General features: G+C 41.8%; 1 protein-coding gene and 1 pseudogene across 2 annotated transcripts; one reads left to right on the top strand and one right to left on the bottom strand.

Moving 5' to 3' along the window:
* LOC8084353 lies at nt 429-5,762 on the top strand (annotated as a pseudogene).
* On the bottom strand, nt 6,376-8,999 carry LOC8084352 (tRNA-splicing endonuclease subunit Sen54). Of its 2 annotated transcripts, none has more exons than XM_021455043.1 (5): nt 8,755-8,999; nt 8,012-8,340; nt 7,801-7,932; nt 7,194-7,565; nt 6,376-6,724 (listed from the first exon to the last, which is right to left on the bottom strand). In XM_021455043.1, exons 2-5 carry the CDS (start codon nt 8,155-8,157, stop codon nt 6,586-6,588), a joined length of 789 nt encoding a protein of 262 aa, XP_021310718.1. In that variant the 5' UTR covers nt 8,158-8,340; nt 8,755-8,999; the 3' UTR covers nt 6,376-6,585. The 2 variants fall into 2 exon arrangements, with proteins under 2 accessions (XP_021310718.1, XP_021310719.1); XM_021455044.1 differs by having other exon boundaries at nt 8,012-8,306.

The following is a 17,580-nucleotide window of genomic DNA, read 5'->3' as shown; positions in this document are numbered from 1 at the left end:
AATTATTAATGGAAGGAACTGAACATACACCCTCTACCCCAAGATAAGTGATTAACCGTTCGACTAATTCAAAAAATTTACATAAATATTATTTATTTTATTATTAGATATATTTTAATTAATAATTTATTTATTTAATAGTTTGTAAAAAATGAATAAGTTAAATGATTAAATATGATATCAAAAATAAAAACATCACTTATTTTGCGATGGAGAAGAAGGTACTTATCTATAGTCAAACTAACTGTCGGTTAGTGAGCTTGGTAGGCTGATAAGCAGCGGCTATATAGGTGTATGTACAAAAATGAGGCGACGAGACAAAGGATAAAAACTTTCTTTTTGACCACAGCATAACTCGATTTAATTAAAGGCCGGCCGCTCCAGCTACAGATAGATGGTCAAAATCAATGCAAACGCTGAAGTCGGCCATGGAAGACAAGCAAGCAAAAGTCGCCGTCCATCCAAACTGTGTCGTGGTCTTTCTGTGGCAGGAAGACAGCATTTTCGTCTCGGCCGTAACTAAAGTCAAAACCTTTTGTGACAAACAAACAAAAAAAAAGCCATGACCTTTTTTTTTTTCTTCAAAACAGATTAACGAGGGCAATAGCGACCATGAAATGCATGCAGCGTGTAGGTCAAGGGGATCGGGTCGTCGCGCGTGCGGCGTGCCGCGCGCCAGATGCACCAGAGTCAAATTCTCGCCGCCGGCGACCGAGCTGAAAGGACCGGCAGTGTCGTCGTTTGTGCCGTCGTCCTGGACAAGCAGCAGTGCAGCGTACGATGGTACAGCTATAGTACAGTAGTTCAGCTCGGCCGCCGCGTGGGCAGTGCCGATCAGGATCAGCCGATACATGCCCAGCTCCGTGCCAGCGGGGCGGGAGAGGAAAGACCGTGTGGCGTTCCGGTCGCCTCCGCCTCCACCTCCCGCCTCCGCCCTCCGGGGCCTGGTTGAAAGCGATTGAAGCACGCGCGTGTACGAGCGCGTGCGTGCTCGTGGTGTCTGGTAGAGGCCTTGTTCGGTTTCCGGGTATTATAGTATTTTTGTTTTTATTTGATAAATATTGTCTAATTATAGACTAATTAAGGTTAAAAGATTCATCTCACGATTTGCAGGTAAACTATGTAATTAGTTTTTGTTTTTATGTATATTTGATTGCTCCATGCATGTGCCGCAAGATTTGATGTGACAGAGAATCTTGAATTTTTTTTAAACTAAACAAGGCCAGAGTCAACTCCCTCTATCTTCAAATAAGTCTTATGAAAAATATGTTTATTATTATATTTATTTGAACCCTCTCCGTTCCAAACTATAAGACAATTTAACTTGTTTTGATATATCCATTTTACTATACATCTAGATAAAATAATATGTAGGTACGTAGCAAAATGGATAAACCAAAAACTCAAAGCGATTTATAATTTAGAATGGAGAGAGTATCATAATGATTAATACTTCTGTACATGTTTAGTTAAACTTAGAAGTGTTTGACTTTTCAAAGTACTTATAAGATGTAAACTTATTTTGGGATCAAGCTGAGGGAGTACTTGGCCTCTCTCGAGGTTGGAAATGGATAAAATAAAAGACAACGAAGTCAACTGCTCAAAAGTCATAAGGCGGTAGAGAAAAACTACTGACAGTCAACATAGAATTATCAGCAACAAGCATATCTTTAAACATACCTTAAACTAAATTTTGAAGTTTCAGGACCCCCAAAGGTAGAAGGATTATTGTGCATAGGGGATCATCAGACGGTTAGCACATGGGATAAAAGTTTATCCTGATTAAAAAACATAGTATCCTAAGATGGCAAGCATGTGGCTCGCATCTCCAGGCGCCACCGTCGAGTGGCCTCTCTTGGCGGCTACCCTAGGGTGGGTCTAGTCCCAACAATCGCCCTCCCTCGGCACGACGGCCCTAGCCTAGCACGTGGCGTGCGTAGCTCAAGGAAGAGGGAAGAATAGGAAATAAAAAACATAGTATTCTAAGATGGCAAACATGCGGCTTGCATCTCGAGGCAACATCGTCGAGTGGCCTCTCTTGGCGGCTACCCTAGGATGGGTTCAGTCCCAACAATCGCCCTCCCTCGGCACGACGGTTGTAGCCTAGTAGCACGTGGTGTGCGTAGCTCAAGGAAGAGGGAAGAAAAGAAAATGATGAGTGGTCTTATATGCCAGTGTTTATTAAATGGATTTGAGAGCACTGATTTAAAGGATATGTTGAAATACATAGAAAAAAAGACTTTTAAAATTAGAGAAACTCTTAAACCAAAAGTACAAACCCGATTTAAGAGTTCCTCCTAAAGTTATTATACACAATAAAAACGTAAAGCATGAATAGTCAACGGCCGGCATGGACCAGGACCGCCAACGGCTGCCATTTTGGCAGCCACATACATTTCGATGCCCAATAATCGAGCAGTTGTCAATTTGCCATTCCTTGGTCTTCCTCCCCCCCCCCCCCCCCCCCCCCCCCCCCGGGTCTACTCTATTCCAATAATACGAGTATGTTAGCTGATTAGGGGCTTTGTTGATAGCTAGGATTAGTAATTACCTGAGAGCCTGAGACTAAATAATATAAACTGAAATTAGTCTTTTACTCATCTGTTGTGGACATTTGATCAAAGAGAGGCACTAAGCCATGGTGTGCTTGTGACCAAAAATAAAGAAAAGGCAACGGAAAACCTTACGGTGTATCAATTCTAGCCCACATAATGAAGTCCAGGCGGCCCAACTAGCAGCTTGGTCTCGGCCCAACTGTGCTTGTGCACAGTCGTCACGCACAGGCATTGGGCCAAAATCCCTCGAGTCTTCTTCCAATCAGCCCAGCCGCCCAGGCAGAGCGCATCCCTGACCCTGAGGCCCGATCCCTGACCCCAAGTCCCCGCCACCACGCCGTCGAGGTCGGAGCCGGGTGGTACTACAGGTACAGGGGAGGACGACGAGGAGCAACGGCTGCGGGCGGCGCTGCGTCACCTGCAGGCAGAGGCGGGGGTGCTGGAGCGCCTGGTGTACAAGCACCAGAACCAGCACCGCGGCGCTGTCTACTTCCAGCACCTCCTCAAGGTGAGGTCCTCCCGGCACCTGCTGTTGATACCTCCCGTCCCACTGAGCCACTGGTAGCGAGTTTCTGTGTGCGCAGGTACGGATGGACCTGAAGCTGCTGCTCGGCGCCGGCTTCATGGAGGTCCTGAACGCAGTGTTCCCGGTTCTCGCATGCCGCAAGCCGGCCAACACGACCCTCATCCCCACCAAGTCAGTCTGTTGTTGTATTGACTTCCTACAAAATTCACCTGTTTCTATTATCTGATTACTTGGCATGTTGGGATTTTTACTTAAAACTTTACATTTCTGAATTCTGATGTAGGCAGACGAAGAAACCTGGTGCAAACCACAGCCATCATGAGAGGCTTTTGGGTGTTGCCCGCTTGTTATCGCAGGTGTGTTTTGTGTTTGTTGAGCTTTGTTGCGATTGGAATCTTGACAAGTAGGCTCAAAGTGAGACTTTGGCCGCTTAAATATCGTATAAAATCTCAGTCAAAAGTTTCTGTGCCGTATAAAATCTCAAAGTGAGATTTCAGACTTTGGCCGCTTAAATATCGTATAAAATATGTGTCAAAATTTTATCTATCCCGTGCAGATGTCTGAACCTGTTATAAAGGCAGCAATGTATCCTTTTTGTTTTTCTTGTTATACCATGTTTCTGTTTAGTTTCTTAGGTCACAATTAAGACTAGTTGTGCTTGTGTACTTTTACTTGGCTCACAAATAAGACTATACATGTTTCGCATTGGCCATTACATTATTATCATCATAAGAAACTGAAAACACATGTAAATTTTTCTTTCAATTGAAAGATGTCAAAGTTCCTTAACTTAAATTACAGCGAGATAACATTTTTACTTGCTAGATCATTCTTCATTGATCTTTGTATGGCGGTGTTTTCTTTGCTTGCACGAGTAAGGGTCCTGATCTAACAGGTGAGTGTTATAATCTATATAAAGTCGGCTTGGAATCACATGCTAGCTAATATCGTTATTATTTCTGTTTTACCTACATAGCCTTTGACATAGACGCTGACCCTCTGGTATTTGTTTCACAGATGCTACTTGATGTTGTGTCAATATACAATAAGGTCACCGATCTTACTGATAGGAAGCAGGCTGCTAAGATTGGCATCAGTGGAGTGCAGGTGTACTTTACTTCCACACTAGCAATGATGTCATTTTGTATATCATGTAGAAACCGTACTGCCTGAGACCATGTTTTCACTTTTCACACAAACTAATCTTGCTAGCAAATGTAATGAATTTGCTAAATAACTTTGCTTCCTTTTCTTTCTCTTATTCCCACAGGCTTTCAGAGAGTACTACCCCTCTATGAATGATGCGTGTACTGTTCTGGAGTGTGTATGGGTAAAAGATAAATTCGTTTTGCATGAAAAGGTTAACGATATATGTCAGGAAATCCAAGTTGAGGATCAGAAGTGCTGTGATCCTCAGCATGAAACACGTGCATTCATGAGTGAAGGTTGAAATGCTTTATCTTCTATTCTTTATGATAAATGCACGTTGATCCATTGATCTTGAATTCTTTGTCGCCTTTGTCATAATTAGTTGACATGCTCATGAATCATGAGAATGCCTGGTGCTTTGTTGCTGATTTTGATTGAAAAGCAAGCACCTTAGTAGCATCATTGCATTGTTAAATGTTAAGAACATAGCTCAAATTAAAGCTTTGAAGATATTTTGCATTAGATTCCCATGATTCCCAAGCTAGATACCAACTACAAAGGCGTGAGTATGGCTTTTGAGGTTAGTTCATCAATCTTTGGAAGTATGTCACATTAGAGTGTATATTAAACATTTATGGTTCACAGATGGTGGCATGATTTATGGTGAGGAAAAAGTTTACTTAACCTTACGTAGCCTACTTGAATGATAAGCTAACACGGTGATGGTTCTGCCTGAAATGCTCTATGTTTTGCCTATTACAGCTATTTATGGAGTTATTTATATAATTGTAGCTTATAAGTTGGTTAACTTAAAAGTCAGTTGTTGCTTTAGGGAACAAAACAAAAGGTTTTTAGCAACATCTTTTTATTATATGTAGGAGTAGAACATGACCAGTTCTGTTTTTATGGTTCTATGGTCTTTAACTTCAAAAGTTTTTTTTTAATTCCACTGCCCTTTTGTGACCAATTTCAGATATGAAAAGCCTACAAGAAACGAACTGGCAAGCCAACCAGCCAGCCAGACGCTGCTTTAGCGGAGCAACCAGATAAAATGATCCATTCCAGTGATGTTGGAGATTCTCTCAGAGCGGGAGGCAACTAGAAAATGAAAGCGGTGCTTGTTCAGTTCCTGATACTCACGAGACTCTGAAGTGAAAGTAGCATTTGTCGCAGTTGGAAATCCGGAAGTCACAGGTGCAGCCTTAGAAACAAAATCATCAGAGGTGAACAAGAAGCAAAGGCTAGACACGATTTCTCCTTCCAACATACAATCTGGACTGTACAACAAATTGTTGGATTGTGAGACTGCAGAGAACTCCAGACTTTAGTTTTTGAAAGTTAGTACTTCATTTTTTTATCAAGGGTATAAGCAATAGGTAGGAAAGTGACTGCGAATGCATAGGTCACCGTTCTGAAGCTGTGGCCCTTTATCATTTCTGTACCAAATTTCAAGGATGAATTGCAAGATTATTTTGTAGCATTTGTATTTGGGAGATGTCCATATTAAAATCAACGCTCAGAAATTGTGTGCACTATCAGAGATTTAAATCCTGAGCTGCAAGATTGTTTTTGTAGGGTTTGTATTCGGTCATTGTTACGCCAACGGTCAGCAGCACACTTTTGTTGCATCAGCAGATTTCTGCCTTGCAGATTTAATTATTCGTCCATTCATTGTGCGATTTTGTGCTTGCTTATGTAGTTTCATTTAAAAAATGTCAATTTGGAGTTCGATTACAAAAAAAAAGGCTCTGTAATTGTGCGAGTGCTCATCAGTAATCGAGTATTAAAGCAAGCACTTGTGTATCTGATGTCTGCCAAGAATTATGGCGGTTCTTGTGACAATCTCAACAAAAGAATTTTGCGCATGCATACATATACTCCGGAATGATAATCATATCTGCCTCTGTTCCAGAATGATAATCATATTTCAAACAGTATAAAGTTAAGTTATATAAACTTTAACCTACAATTATTGAAACTATAAAGTTTAGGACATGAAACTTGTATCAGTGGATCTGTATTCAAATTGCCTCTAAGGTTATTTTGGTTCTTTAGCAAATGCCAATATATAATAGAATAAAATAGCAGTCAAAATCCTTCTTTGTTTGACCTTTTCATGATCAAAATACGCTTATCGTTCCTGGATGGATGTAGTACCATATAAATTAGTGGATCAAGATTCAACAAGACCCATTCAGCTCAAGATCTAACATTTCATGTATTATCACACTTCAGACCAATTGACCATGCTCCATACAAGAAGATTAATTATTGCAACTGAGCTCATAAAATGATGAATGAAGATCTGGTTGCTGCTATCGTGCTATATACGTTACATGTTCTACTGCTACCCCATCAGGGCAAGCTTGGAAGTGTAACTTCATCAAAGCAGAGAAAGCTGACCCGTCCATTATCCACATGACAATATTTCAGAGGAATGCCCCTGAAATTGTTTTCCACTGCTTCCAATTCAATCCTTGAGGGAGGTTTACCCCTGCATTAGATAGAAAAAAAATGATACATCAATGTCTTTTTTTATGGGATTATATGTCAAAGTTGTTATAGATAAATGTATTAACAGAGCATATGAGATCATCCCTGATTCCTATGATGCTGGTCTTATCCATAAGCTGTGACCCTCGACTTACATGACAACATTCTTTGCAGTTTATCTCTTAGCACAAAATCTTAGACCCAGCTCGGTTTCATCTATTTCTTTCTTTGGGGGAAAAAGTTGGTGAATAATAGAAAGAAAATGTGATCAGTTGCAATTGACAAACACAGAGAATATGCAGGCAAGAAATGATACAAGAAATCCATTTATATAGAGCTGCATGCCAGAGCCACCCTTGGCCTCCATGGAACTCCAGCCATGTGTACCAACAGAAGATGAATTGCGGAAAAAAAAATACATTGAATCTATGACCATAAAATTAAATGAGTCGATAAAGGAGTACTATTACCTTAATAGACATAAGAGGAAAGTAGGGGACCCTGGGGACGACTTTTTGAACTTGCTATTTGGCAGATAAACTTCAAAAGATGGAGTTATCCCATCAATCTGCATTTCCTTGAGCAATTTGGTTATGTCATTGGAGGCTCCGCCAGCTCTATTTAAGCTTTGGTCAGTGTCGCAAGTACCACTATGCTTCATTGTCCAAGGAACACCAAATCTTCCAACAATATATCCAAGCGATTTCAAATGCTTATAAGCCTGAAAGGTATCCCAGGAGCACCCAAAATTTCCTCCAACAAGCTTTTCATAGATGCCTTCAATCCCTATGGTTTCGTCCTTGTCACTGAGAAGAATCAAGGCACCTATTTCAGCTAAGAACCTGCAATGGTTTCATCAGACAATAAGCCTTCACTAGCAAACCCGAGTACTCTGAAAACTAAAGTCAATGGCAAGCAATCCATGCATAACACACTAGTAGCAAATGGCTTCAGACATTCATGCAATGCAGCATTTATGCTGGTCTGCTGGATGCACAGCACACCATGGCTATAGGTATAGGGACAGTACAACCAAATGCTGCACTGATACGGCATTTCATCGAACAGTTGGCATACCCGATCTCCTCAACGTTGTAGTACAGCTTGCCTGCCCGAGTGACACCGGTGGTCAGCCACAGCTTGCCCCTGCTCTCCACCACCTCTGCAGCACCGATTTCCTCCACCCACCGCGCGCGCGATGCCACATGCCTGTGTCCGGGTCAATCCCAGGACGAGCCAACACAGACAGAAAAAGGCGGATCATCTGCAAGCAAAACGAAGCACGCACCTGAACTGGACCCTTGAGGAGGCGGACGGCGCATCATCGAGGAAGGGGTTGAGGTGCTGCTCCTCGCCATCATCATTTCCAATGGCGGGGGCCGGAGCACGGCTGCTTCGCCGTTGATCACGTGCGGAGGACGCCGCAGCCGCCATGATTATTTTACACTTCTACCCTCACAGCTGTTTTGAAAGTTTTGCCCACTTCGTTTGAACACTTGACACACGCTTATGAACTCCAGAGTAAACTTTCACCGAAGCTAAGCATACTCGGAGCAGGACAACATGGCTCGGCTCGGTCCAGGCTGGTAAACACAGTGGCGGGCTCAGGATTTATGCCTAACAAAAAAATGCAATACAGTATCCAATACAAAATTTGGTAAGCGATTAGATATATAACTCTAGATGGTCCGATATACAAGTGATAAAATTACCAAATAAGTTTGAAGCCTGCATAAATGACAATATAAATAGTTGAAACATAAGATAGGGTCTTTGAATGAATTACTAGTTGAGGGCTTTTGGTTTATGCTTTTTCAATCTCCATGGCCATGAAACTATACAAGTGTGAACTATATTATCCTCGCTTACATTAGATAAGATATCACGCTGAATAACTTAGGTTCAAGTTTCACGCGAAGCTATACGAATCAGCAAACTCCTAACCACACATACCAATTTCACATATGCAGAATCCTTAAGCCCACCCGAACTCTAAGGCCTAAGATGGACAGCGGGTAGCAAAGCACTCACCAGGGCCGACGCGCGGCCAGCGCTGGAGGAAGGAGGCGCGTTGGGAGGTTCAGATCGGCCGACGGCCGTCTCGTCAAGAGGGCCCTGTGCCCGTTACCGTCGGTGTCAGGCACAAGCAGACGAAGACTAATTGAGGCGATGCCGTGGCGCAGCGCGTCGGCTCGGTCCGTTCTTCCTCGGTCGGCCGTCGGTGGCACTCTGACGCTGGAGAGGGGAGGGGAGGGGAGGGGCGGCGGCGCGTGGGGGCTCAGGCTCGAGACAAGTTGGCTGCTGGGCCAAGGTTGTTCTATTGGCCAATTACTTCGTTTTGGACCATGAATACAAAGTACTTCTGGGCCTACATAGACTGCCCTTTGGGCCCACTACTGGATAAACGAGCACTTTAGGCCCACCACTGGGTACACAAAGCATAAATGGCTCGAGCCAAATCATTTTAGGACACGGTTTTAAATTGCAGCAAAAGATGCTCAATTGCTCACGTATGTTCAAAGGGGTGATCTGCATTAATAATTTTTTTAAAAAAAATTTACTCTTTGACAGAGCTAAATATGCTCTGAAAACTGTACGCACAAATGCAACAACTAAGACGATGGCAAGGTGAGAAGTTGGTAAACCTGCTGTCTCCTGTTTTAGATCCTATTCTTTGGAATTTCTTAATCAAGCGCATGGTATATTGGTACAAGCTGCTCTCGGTCATCCACAAGAGGATGATGCTCATTGCATTGTTTGAGGCCATTCGTTCTAATATTCATCCCAAAGAGAAGTCAAGTTGGAGGGGAAACTGAGGTATTAGAAGACCTGCATTAGGTATTCATCTGTTTTTTCTTTTTTCTTTTTTGTCACTGCTACAATTTTTGTATATGTTGTCATGGTAAATTGGGGAAATGTGACACTCTGTCACTCTCTGAAGAATTCTGATTGTGCAAATGCAAAGATTCAGGGGCATAGGAGGGGGGGCGCGAGGCCCCTTATAAATATGAAATCTCCGCTGTTTTTTTTTTAATTCAAATAACTTTTTGAAAATTTAACACTGCTGACCTCCTATAACATTCAAAAATTACAAAACTGAACAAAGGAGACAAGATAAATCATAGACCGGTACAAATGATAACAGATGTAGAAAGCAAACCATGACACTCATTTGCCCTGAGAGGTGGGGGCTACTAGGGTCTGCCGTTTGGACGAAAGTCTCGTACCGACAACATTATTCTTCTTTCCAACGTGCATCTCCTTCTTCCCCCGTGCACCCTCCGTCTGCACGCCTTCTCCTCCCCCTACCCCCCCCCCCCCCCCCCGCCCATCGATCGTTGTGTCGCAGTAGAGTCTAGCTAGAGCTCCTTCGCTGCGCCCACCGTCGCCATGGCCATGATCGTCGGTGCACAATCGCAATGCCTCTGTCGCGACCTGGCCCCTATGTCGTCCGACCACTGTCCCCACCGACTCGTCGGTCTACTTTACCCTAAAACCTTTTTCCATGGTCGTCAAAGTTGGAGAAGAAACGGGTCGTTGCCACCGTCGTCGAAACCCTAACCGGAGATGGAGACAAGGGAGATTGAGACGCAGGAGCCGAAGATGGAGGCGGTGGGCCACAAGTGCCGGAGATGGAGACGAGGCAGGCAGAGAGCTAAGAGCGGTCACCGGAGATGCAGATGATCACCCTATTCGCTTGGTTGAAAATCAAAAATCTATAGTTAAAAGTATTGTTTGCTTATTTATTGTGAGAAAAGATACTGTTAGACGGCTAACAGAATCGATACGTAAAGCTCAAGCGAACATAATGGACGACGCGAACGCGAGCAGTGGTGCAGCCATCGAGCATGCTAAGGCCATTCTCGGCACAACCTAGTTTTCAACACATTTATATTTTTGAAAACTGTACAGCAAAATTTCATCTCTATAAAACTCTCTACTTTTATAAAATTTTTATTATTTCTCTTCATTAATACGATATCATATCAATATATTTAATATTTATGAAATTTTGTTGAAGCCTCCTTGAAACTTGCCGTCCTCCCTCCATTCGAGCACGCCCTATTATCATTTGGGGGCCCGTGCAGCGGCGTCGTTCAGCGTGCGACTCCGCGTTTGGACCAGAGGATTTCCGCTGAGACGTGCCAGCTCGTGGGAGCTAGCGGCGCCCGGCACGCTCGGGCCCTGCCGCTGCCCCGCTTGCTACAATGACCTGCTGCACCGCACCTGCCGTCGTGCACCGCTCCGTGTTTGCACGGGCCGCTCGCAGTTGCTCCGGCACAAACAGAAAGGCTACTGTTGTTCTGTCAGACACGGTCGGCCACCAGCTCTTTCTCCACATGTCGCCAATCGCGTGTGCCTGCCCCTGGAATGTGCCGTAGGAGTACAGCTGTAGTACTATACAGTACATCCTCACTGTGAAATAAAACCTTATTTAGATCTAATTTTGTTAAAAATTTTAACACTGTAATAATTTTGTTTTTATTTGATAAGCATTATCTAATTATAGAATAACTAAGTTTTAAAGATTTGTCTCGCAATTTACAGACAAACTGTGTAATTAGTTTTAATTTTTATCTATATTTAATGTTCCATATATATACGCAAGATTGATGTGACGAGGAATCTTGAAAAGTTTTTTGGTTTTTGGGTGAACTAAACAAGGACATTTTAGGTATAGGTCTTGTTTAGTTTCTAAAAAAAATTTGCAATTTTTAAAATTTTTCGTCACATCAAAAATCTTACGATACATACATAAAACATTAAATATAAATAAAAAAAATAATTACAAACAAAAGTGTTACGATGTCCATTTTGCAAAATAATATGAAACTAAACAAGGCTTGAGTTTATATATACTAGAGTCATCTATGGCCTTGTTTAGTTCCTAAATTTTTTTCAAAATTCTCCATCACATCGAATCTTACGGTACATACATGAAGCATTAAATATAGATAAAAAAATAAATAATTACACAGTTTATCTGTAATTTGCGAGATGAATCTTTTGAGTCTAGTTAGTCTATGATTGGACAATAATTGTCAAATAAAAAACGAAAATACTATAGTAGCGAAATTCAAAAAATTTCGCGAACTGAGCAAGGCCTATAACGAGTCAGCTAAAAGTCGCGCTCTCAAAATATTGAGATTTATATCTTTAATTAGGATTGCAATAACTTATTTGGTAGTATTATAGATGTTAACTTTTTGTATAATTTAGTGAAACTTTAAGTTTTTTTTACTCTTTGAAAAATGATAATTGTATTCCTTTTGAATGAAAGAGTAGAATATTATATAGGAAAAGTAGAATAGTGAAATAGGAATAATCCTTATTAATGAACTCATGAGTGTATATACAAATAGTCATGTGAATTGATTCAACACCAATGTTAAGAATTGATGGTCTTAAAGTCAAACTTCTCAATAGCACATGCAGTACACATAAGAATTTTTCTCACCATCCATGTGTCAGGGTTTCTAAGTTGATTATGCCAAATTTAAAATATATTAACATCATAAAAAATATCTTATACACAACTTAATATATGTATAGTACAATCCAAACTCAAAATGCAATTTTCTCACAAACTATTATTTAGAATATCCAGTCAATTTAGTAAAGAGAAGAAATTCCTCTATACATGTGTCTCTAGCGGTGGTCATAACATTTGCTTCTCTTCTCTTAGGAGCCTAACAAAATAATTTCATCTCTATAAGTATATGGTGCAAAGGTACACTTCCTTATCCATTGGACTGTGATTGTGACATCAAAAGGCATCTTGTCAATCCTGATTTTTCCTCCCTCATGATCTTGTTCTTCCTTGATCTTCTCTACGAAATCCTCCTTTGGACTTGCCCAACAATAGAACACTGATAAAAACGTGTGCTTGTATTATAGGAATGATAGATAGGAAAAGTAGGAAAGAATCTTTATCATTTTTTTTTTTTGCGATTCAGAACTCCTTTCATTCATCAAGGAGCAGCAGAGAGTTACAATCTCCAGTTAATAGATGATCGATGAAAGTTGGGGCTGACTGCCACTCACCCAACCTATCAACATTATGACTTGTTTTGCTAGGACATGAGCTACACACGATTACAAGATCGAGAAGCATACATCAAAGTAAATTCATGAAAAAACTGAACAAATCTCTATGATATCTTTGATAATTGGTGCGACATGTGAAGTTTGATTGCCTCCTCCTCTCGTCCACAAGTTGGCTAGCTCCTGGCAGTCCGTCTCGAACTGCACCCTTTGAACTCCTTTCTCCCGAGCAAACTGTGCTCCATCCCGGCCTCCATCGTCAAGGCATCCAGGCAAAGCGGGCTCGGCCACCCTTGAAACATCCAGCGGCATCCCGTAGGGCTACCCCCGTCGCTCCCCGGCTGTATTGTCTCTTGTGTTGCAAAAGCCCCCATCCACATTGCACCTAATCCAACCTGTTGGTGGTGGACTCCATTTCTGGGGCCTAAAAGTTGGCTTCGACGAACAGGGCATTCTTCTTCTCATTGGACATTTGCCACAAGTCATGCGCTAGGTCTCCACCGCCCTCCCCATGACGGCGCCTCCTCCCCACGCATCTTTTTTCCTCTGTCCGCCGCGCGCCTCCGTCTTCATGCCAGCCTCGTCGATTTGCCTACTCCGGCCCCCTCTCTCGTAGCTCCCCGCCACACCGCCTCGCTTCCTCTCCGCGCAATCGTGCCTTCGCCCCACCTCCTATCCATGCTGCCTCCCCGCACCGGCCTCGCCTACGTCGGTTATGCCCGCACAACGTGCCCCGGGCAAATCCGATCATGGGCGGTTGGTAGGGCCGGCCATGGGATGGGAGCAAGAAGCAGTTGGGTGAAACTTCTTTTTTTTTTTTTAAGCTCCCACAGTCCCACTCCCTCTGCATAGTCCACAGAACGTGTTTTATAGAGCTTGCCCGTGAAGCTGCTCGACGGGAGAGGCCGTTCAATAGGTGCAGTTGCTCATGAGGTTGTTCGTGTAATATAATACGTACGTAAATAGTGTGCATTAGGTCTTGTTTAGTTCACCATAAAAACAAAAAACTTTTCTAGATTCTTGGTCACATTAAATTTTGCGGTACATGCATGGAACATTAAGTATAGATGAAAATATAAAAACTAGTTGCACAGTTTGACTGTTTAAACTTAGTTAGTTTATTATTGATCAATATTTACCAAATAAAAACGAAAATATTATAGTATCCAAAATCAAATTTTTTTAGGAAACAAAGCCCTTATTTTCAACGGAGTGAACGACCGTGCTACGTGGAAATGCCCACCCCATCTGGTTTCCTCGCGTTCTTACCGGGAAATTCTTGGGACGGTACTAGTAGAAAACCCAACACTGTCCACATTGGTCAATAGCATGAGCCGCCTACTGGCCAGGATGAGGATGGGTTGCCATGCCAAGCAAAGGCCTTGTTTAATTTATTTATTTTTTAAAATGTATGTTGTAGCACTTTTGTCTATATTGGCAAATATTGTCCAATCATGGACTAAATAAGCTCAAAAGATTTATCTCACAAATTACAGACAAACTATGCAATAGTTATTTTCTTAATCTATATTTAATGCTCCATGCATGTGCCGTAAGATTTGATGTGATGAAATTTTTTTGAAACTAAACAAGGCCTTGTTTAATTTTTTAGATTTCTCGTTACATCAAATCTTACGGCACATACATGGAGCATTACATATAGATAAATTAATAACTAATTACATAGTGTACATATAATTTGCGAGACGAATCTTTTAATCCTAATAAGTCTATAATTAAATAATATTTGTCAAATAAAAAAAATACTACAGAGTCTATTTTATAATATTTTTTGAAACTAAACAAGGTCAGGCGAAAGCCCAAGCGACAAAACCCAAAACGAGTATTTGATAAATTGTGTAATTATTTATTTATTTATTTATATTTAATGTTGTAGGATATGATACGACTTGAAAAATTTTGAATCGAAATTAAAAAACTTTTCAAGATTAACCCGATAGAAGGAAGACTCTTGTCAACAAAAAAAAATGTTAGAAGGAAGACCCGTGCCGAGTGATGGACCGGTGACATGACCAGATGACTCGATCTGACGGACCCTTCCCTTTCCCTTTCCTACCGGCTCTGAGGTGATTGGGCAGCCGCTCCCGTACTTTTCTACTACCATCTGCTACGACCGCTCGACCAGCAACAGCAACAAACAAGGACGGCAGCGCGTGTCGTTCGTCCATGCCGCTGCCTAAACTGACGACGCAAATGGCCTCCGAGCCTGACCCGGTGCAACGCAACGGCAACGGCACTTGGCGTTGGCGACCACCTTGCATTGGACAGCGGCAGCTAGCTCGGCAGTCTAGTCGACGACTGCGTGGTATGGTAGGAGTAGGATAGGATAGGGTAGGGAGGGAGCTGTCGTAGCTGGCTATAGCTCGTACTAGGGCTTTGTTTTTTTAGTTCACCAAAATTTTCAAGATTTTTCATCACATCGAATCTTTAGTCGCATGTATGAAACATTAAATATAGACAAAAATAAAAACTAACTGCACTGTTTATCTATAATTTATGAGATAAATCTTTTGAGCCTAGTTACTCCGTGATCGGACAATATTTGTCAAATAAAAACGAAATGCTACAGTAACCAAAAATAAAAAAAATTACGAACTAAACAAGGTCTTAGTTTACAAATTTTTTTGTTGGGACACTATAGTATTTTTGTTTTTTATTTAATAAATATTAATTAATCATAGACTAACTAGACTTAAAAGATTCATCTCATAATTTATAGATAAATTATGCATTATTTTTTTATTTTTATTTATATTTAATACTTCATGTATATGCCGCAAGATTCAATGTAACGGGGAATCTTGAAAAAATTTGGCTACTTTTTGGAACTAAACAAGGCCTATTAAAAAAACAAAAAACTTTTTAATATTTTCTGTCACATCGAATCTTGCGGCACATACATGAAATATTAAATATAGATAAAAATAAAAACTAATTATACATTTTGCTTGTAAATCATAAAAAAATCTTTTGAGTCTAGTTAATCCATGATTGGATAATATTCGTCAAATAAAAATAAAAACATTACAGTATTCAAAACCAAAAAATTTTGGAAACTAAAATTTTTTTTGAAAGTAAACAAGGCCGGGCGTAAGGCAAGTAGACTACACTACACAGGGTGTGGTCGTGGTTTGCTCAACAATGCATGCACTTGCGAGATGGACTGCTCCTACCACTGATGATCAGGGTAAGGTTCGCCGTCGTCACTCCGTTCAAGAAAACAGGCAGTTGGCGTTGGTGTTGCGTTGCATCGCACGCAACGCAACTCCCGGCCCATGACCATCTACAGTAAGCTGTTCTAGGATGCCCAGTCCAGTCGATGAGCACAACAACAACTCCGTTCAGACCAAAACAGAAGATGTGTACAACAAACCTATCGGTTGCGAACTTGCAGCGAAAGAACCCTAATCTTTTTTTTGTCCCATTATATGTGAGGCTGTGATGTGCCAGCTAGGAGTACGTAAGCAAGATGCCTGTTATAGCTGTTGATGAGACTATGAGAGAGAGAGAGAGATGAGCCTGGGGGAGGGGGACGGTAGGGCCTTGTTTAGGCCTTGTTTAGTTCCAAAAATTTTTGGGAAATGGACACGGTAGCACTTTCGTTTGTATTTGATAAATATTGTACGATCATGGACTAACTAGGCTTAAAAGATTTGTCTCGTCAATTTCGACCAAATTGTGTAACTAGTTTTTATTTTCATCTATATTTAATACTTCATGCATGCGTCTAAAGATTCGATGTGACGGAGAATCTGAAAAATTTTGCAAAATTTTTTGGGAACTAAACAAGGCCTTAGTTCACCCGAAAACCAAAAAGTTTTCAAGATTCTCCGTCACATCGAATCTTTCAACACATGCATGAAACATTAAATATAGACGAAAATAAAAACTAATTGCACAGTTTACGTGTAAATCACGAGACGAATCTTTTGATCCTAGTTAGTCCATAATTGGACAATATTTGCCAAAAAAAACGAAAGTAATACAGTACCGAACTCCAAAAACTTTTTGGAACTAAACAAGGCCTAGGAATCAAACACAAACAGTCCGGTCGGCCTTGTTTAGTTTCTAAAAATTTTGCAAAATTTTTCAGATTCCCCATCACATCGAATCTTTAGACGTATGTATGGAGTATTAAATATTGATAAAAATAAAAACTAATTACACAGTTTGGTCGGAATTGATGAGACGAATCTTTTGAGCCTAGTTAGTTCATAATTAGACAATATTTGTCAAATACAAACGAAAATGTTACTATTTTTATTTTGCAAAAATTTTTAGAAGGCCTCTCACGAACTCTGAACTCTGAAGCCTCAACAGCTAGCGGCCAGGCCGTGCGTCGCCGTCGTCCTGCTCCTGCATCTGCCTGCCGGCCGGAGCCCCCACCGCAAATCGTTCTGCACAAGTGCAGATGCCACCGCACTGCTCTCTCTCTCTCTCTTTGACCGGAGACGGACGGACGGACGGCCAGGCCCAGCGCAGCGCAGCGCAGCGTCCACCGCACCGCTCGGCACGGCACCACGACGCACAGCACAGGGGCACAGACGCACAGTGCCAGATGGTGGCAGCAACGGCGAGGGGGAGCAACCCCCATGAGGAGACAAAGCTGCGGCCTTTGCCCCTGCAGCCGCCTTGTCCGTTTCCCCGGAATAGAACTATCAAACCCCTATTCAAACCCTGCCACCTGCCACTGCCATGCCCCCCAGGGTGGGTCAGGGTCAGGGTGCCCCCTCCTCTGCCTGCCTCTCTTCCTGCAAGACGGAGACGGGGATGTTTGGTTGCTAGCCACAA

The sequence above is a fragment of the Sorghum bicolor genome, chromosome 3 (assembly GCF_000003195.3).
Source record: "Sorghum bicolor cultivar BTx623 chromosome 3, Sorghum_bicolor_NCBIv3, whole genome shotgun sequence".
Classification (NCBI taxonomy): Eukaryota; Viridiplantae; Streptophyta; class Magnoliopsida; order Poales; family Poaceae; genus Sorghum; species Sorghum bicolor.
The sequence above is the reverse complement of the archived record's forward strand: the minus strand, read 5'-3'. Positions and strand labels throughout refer to the sequence as shown.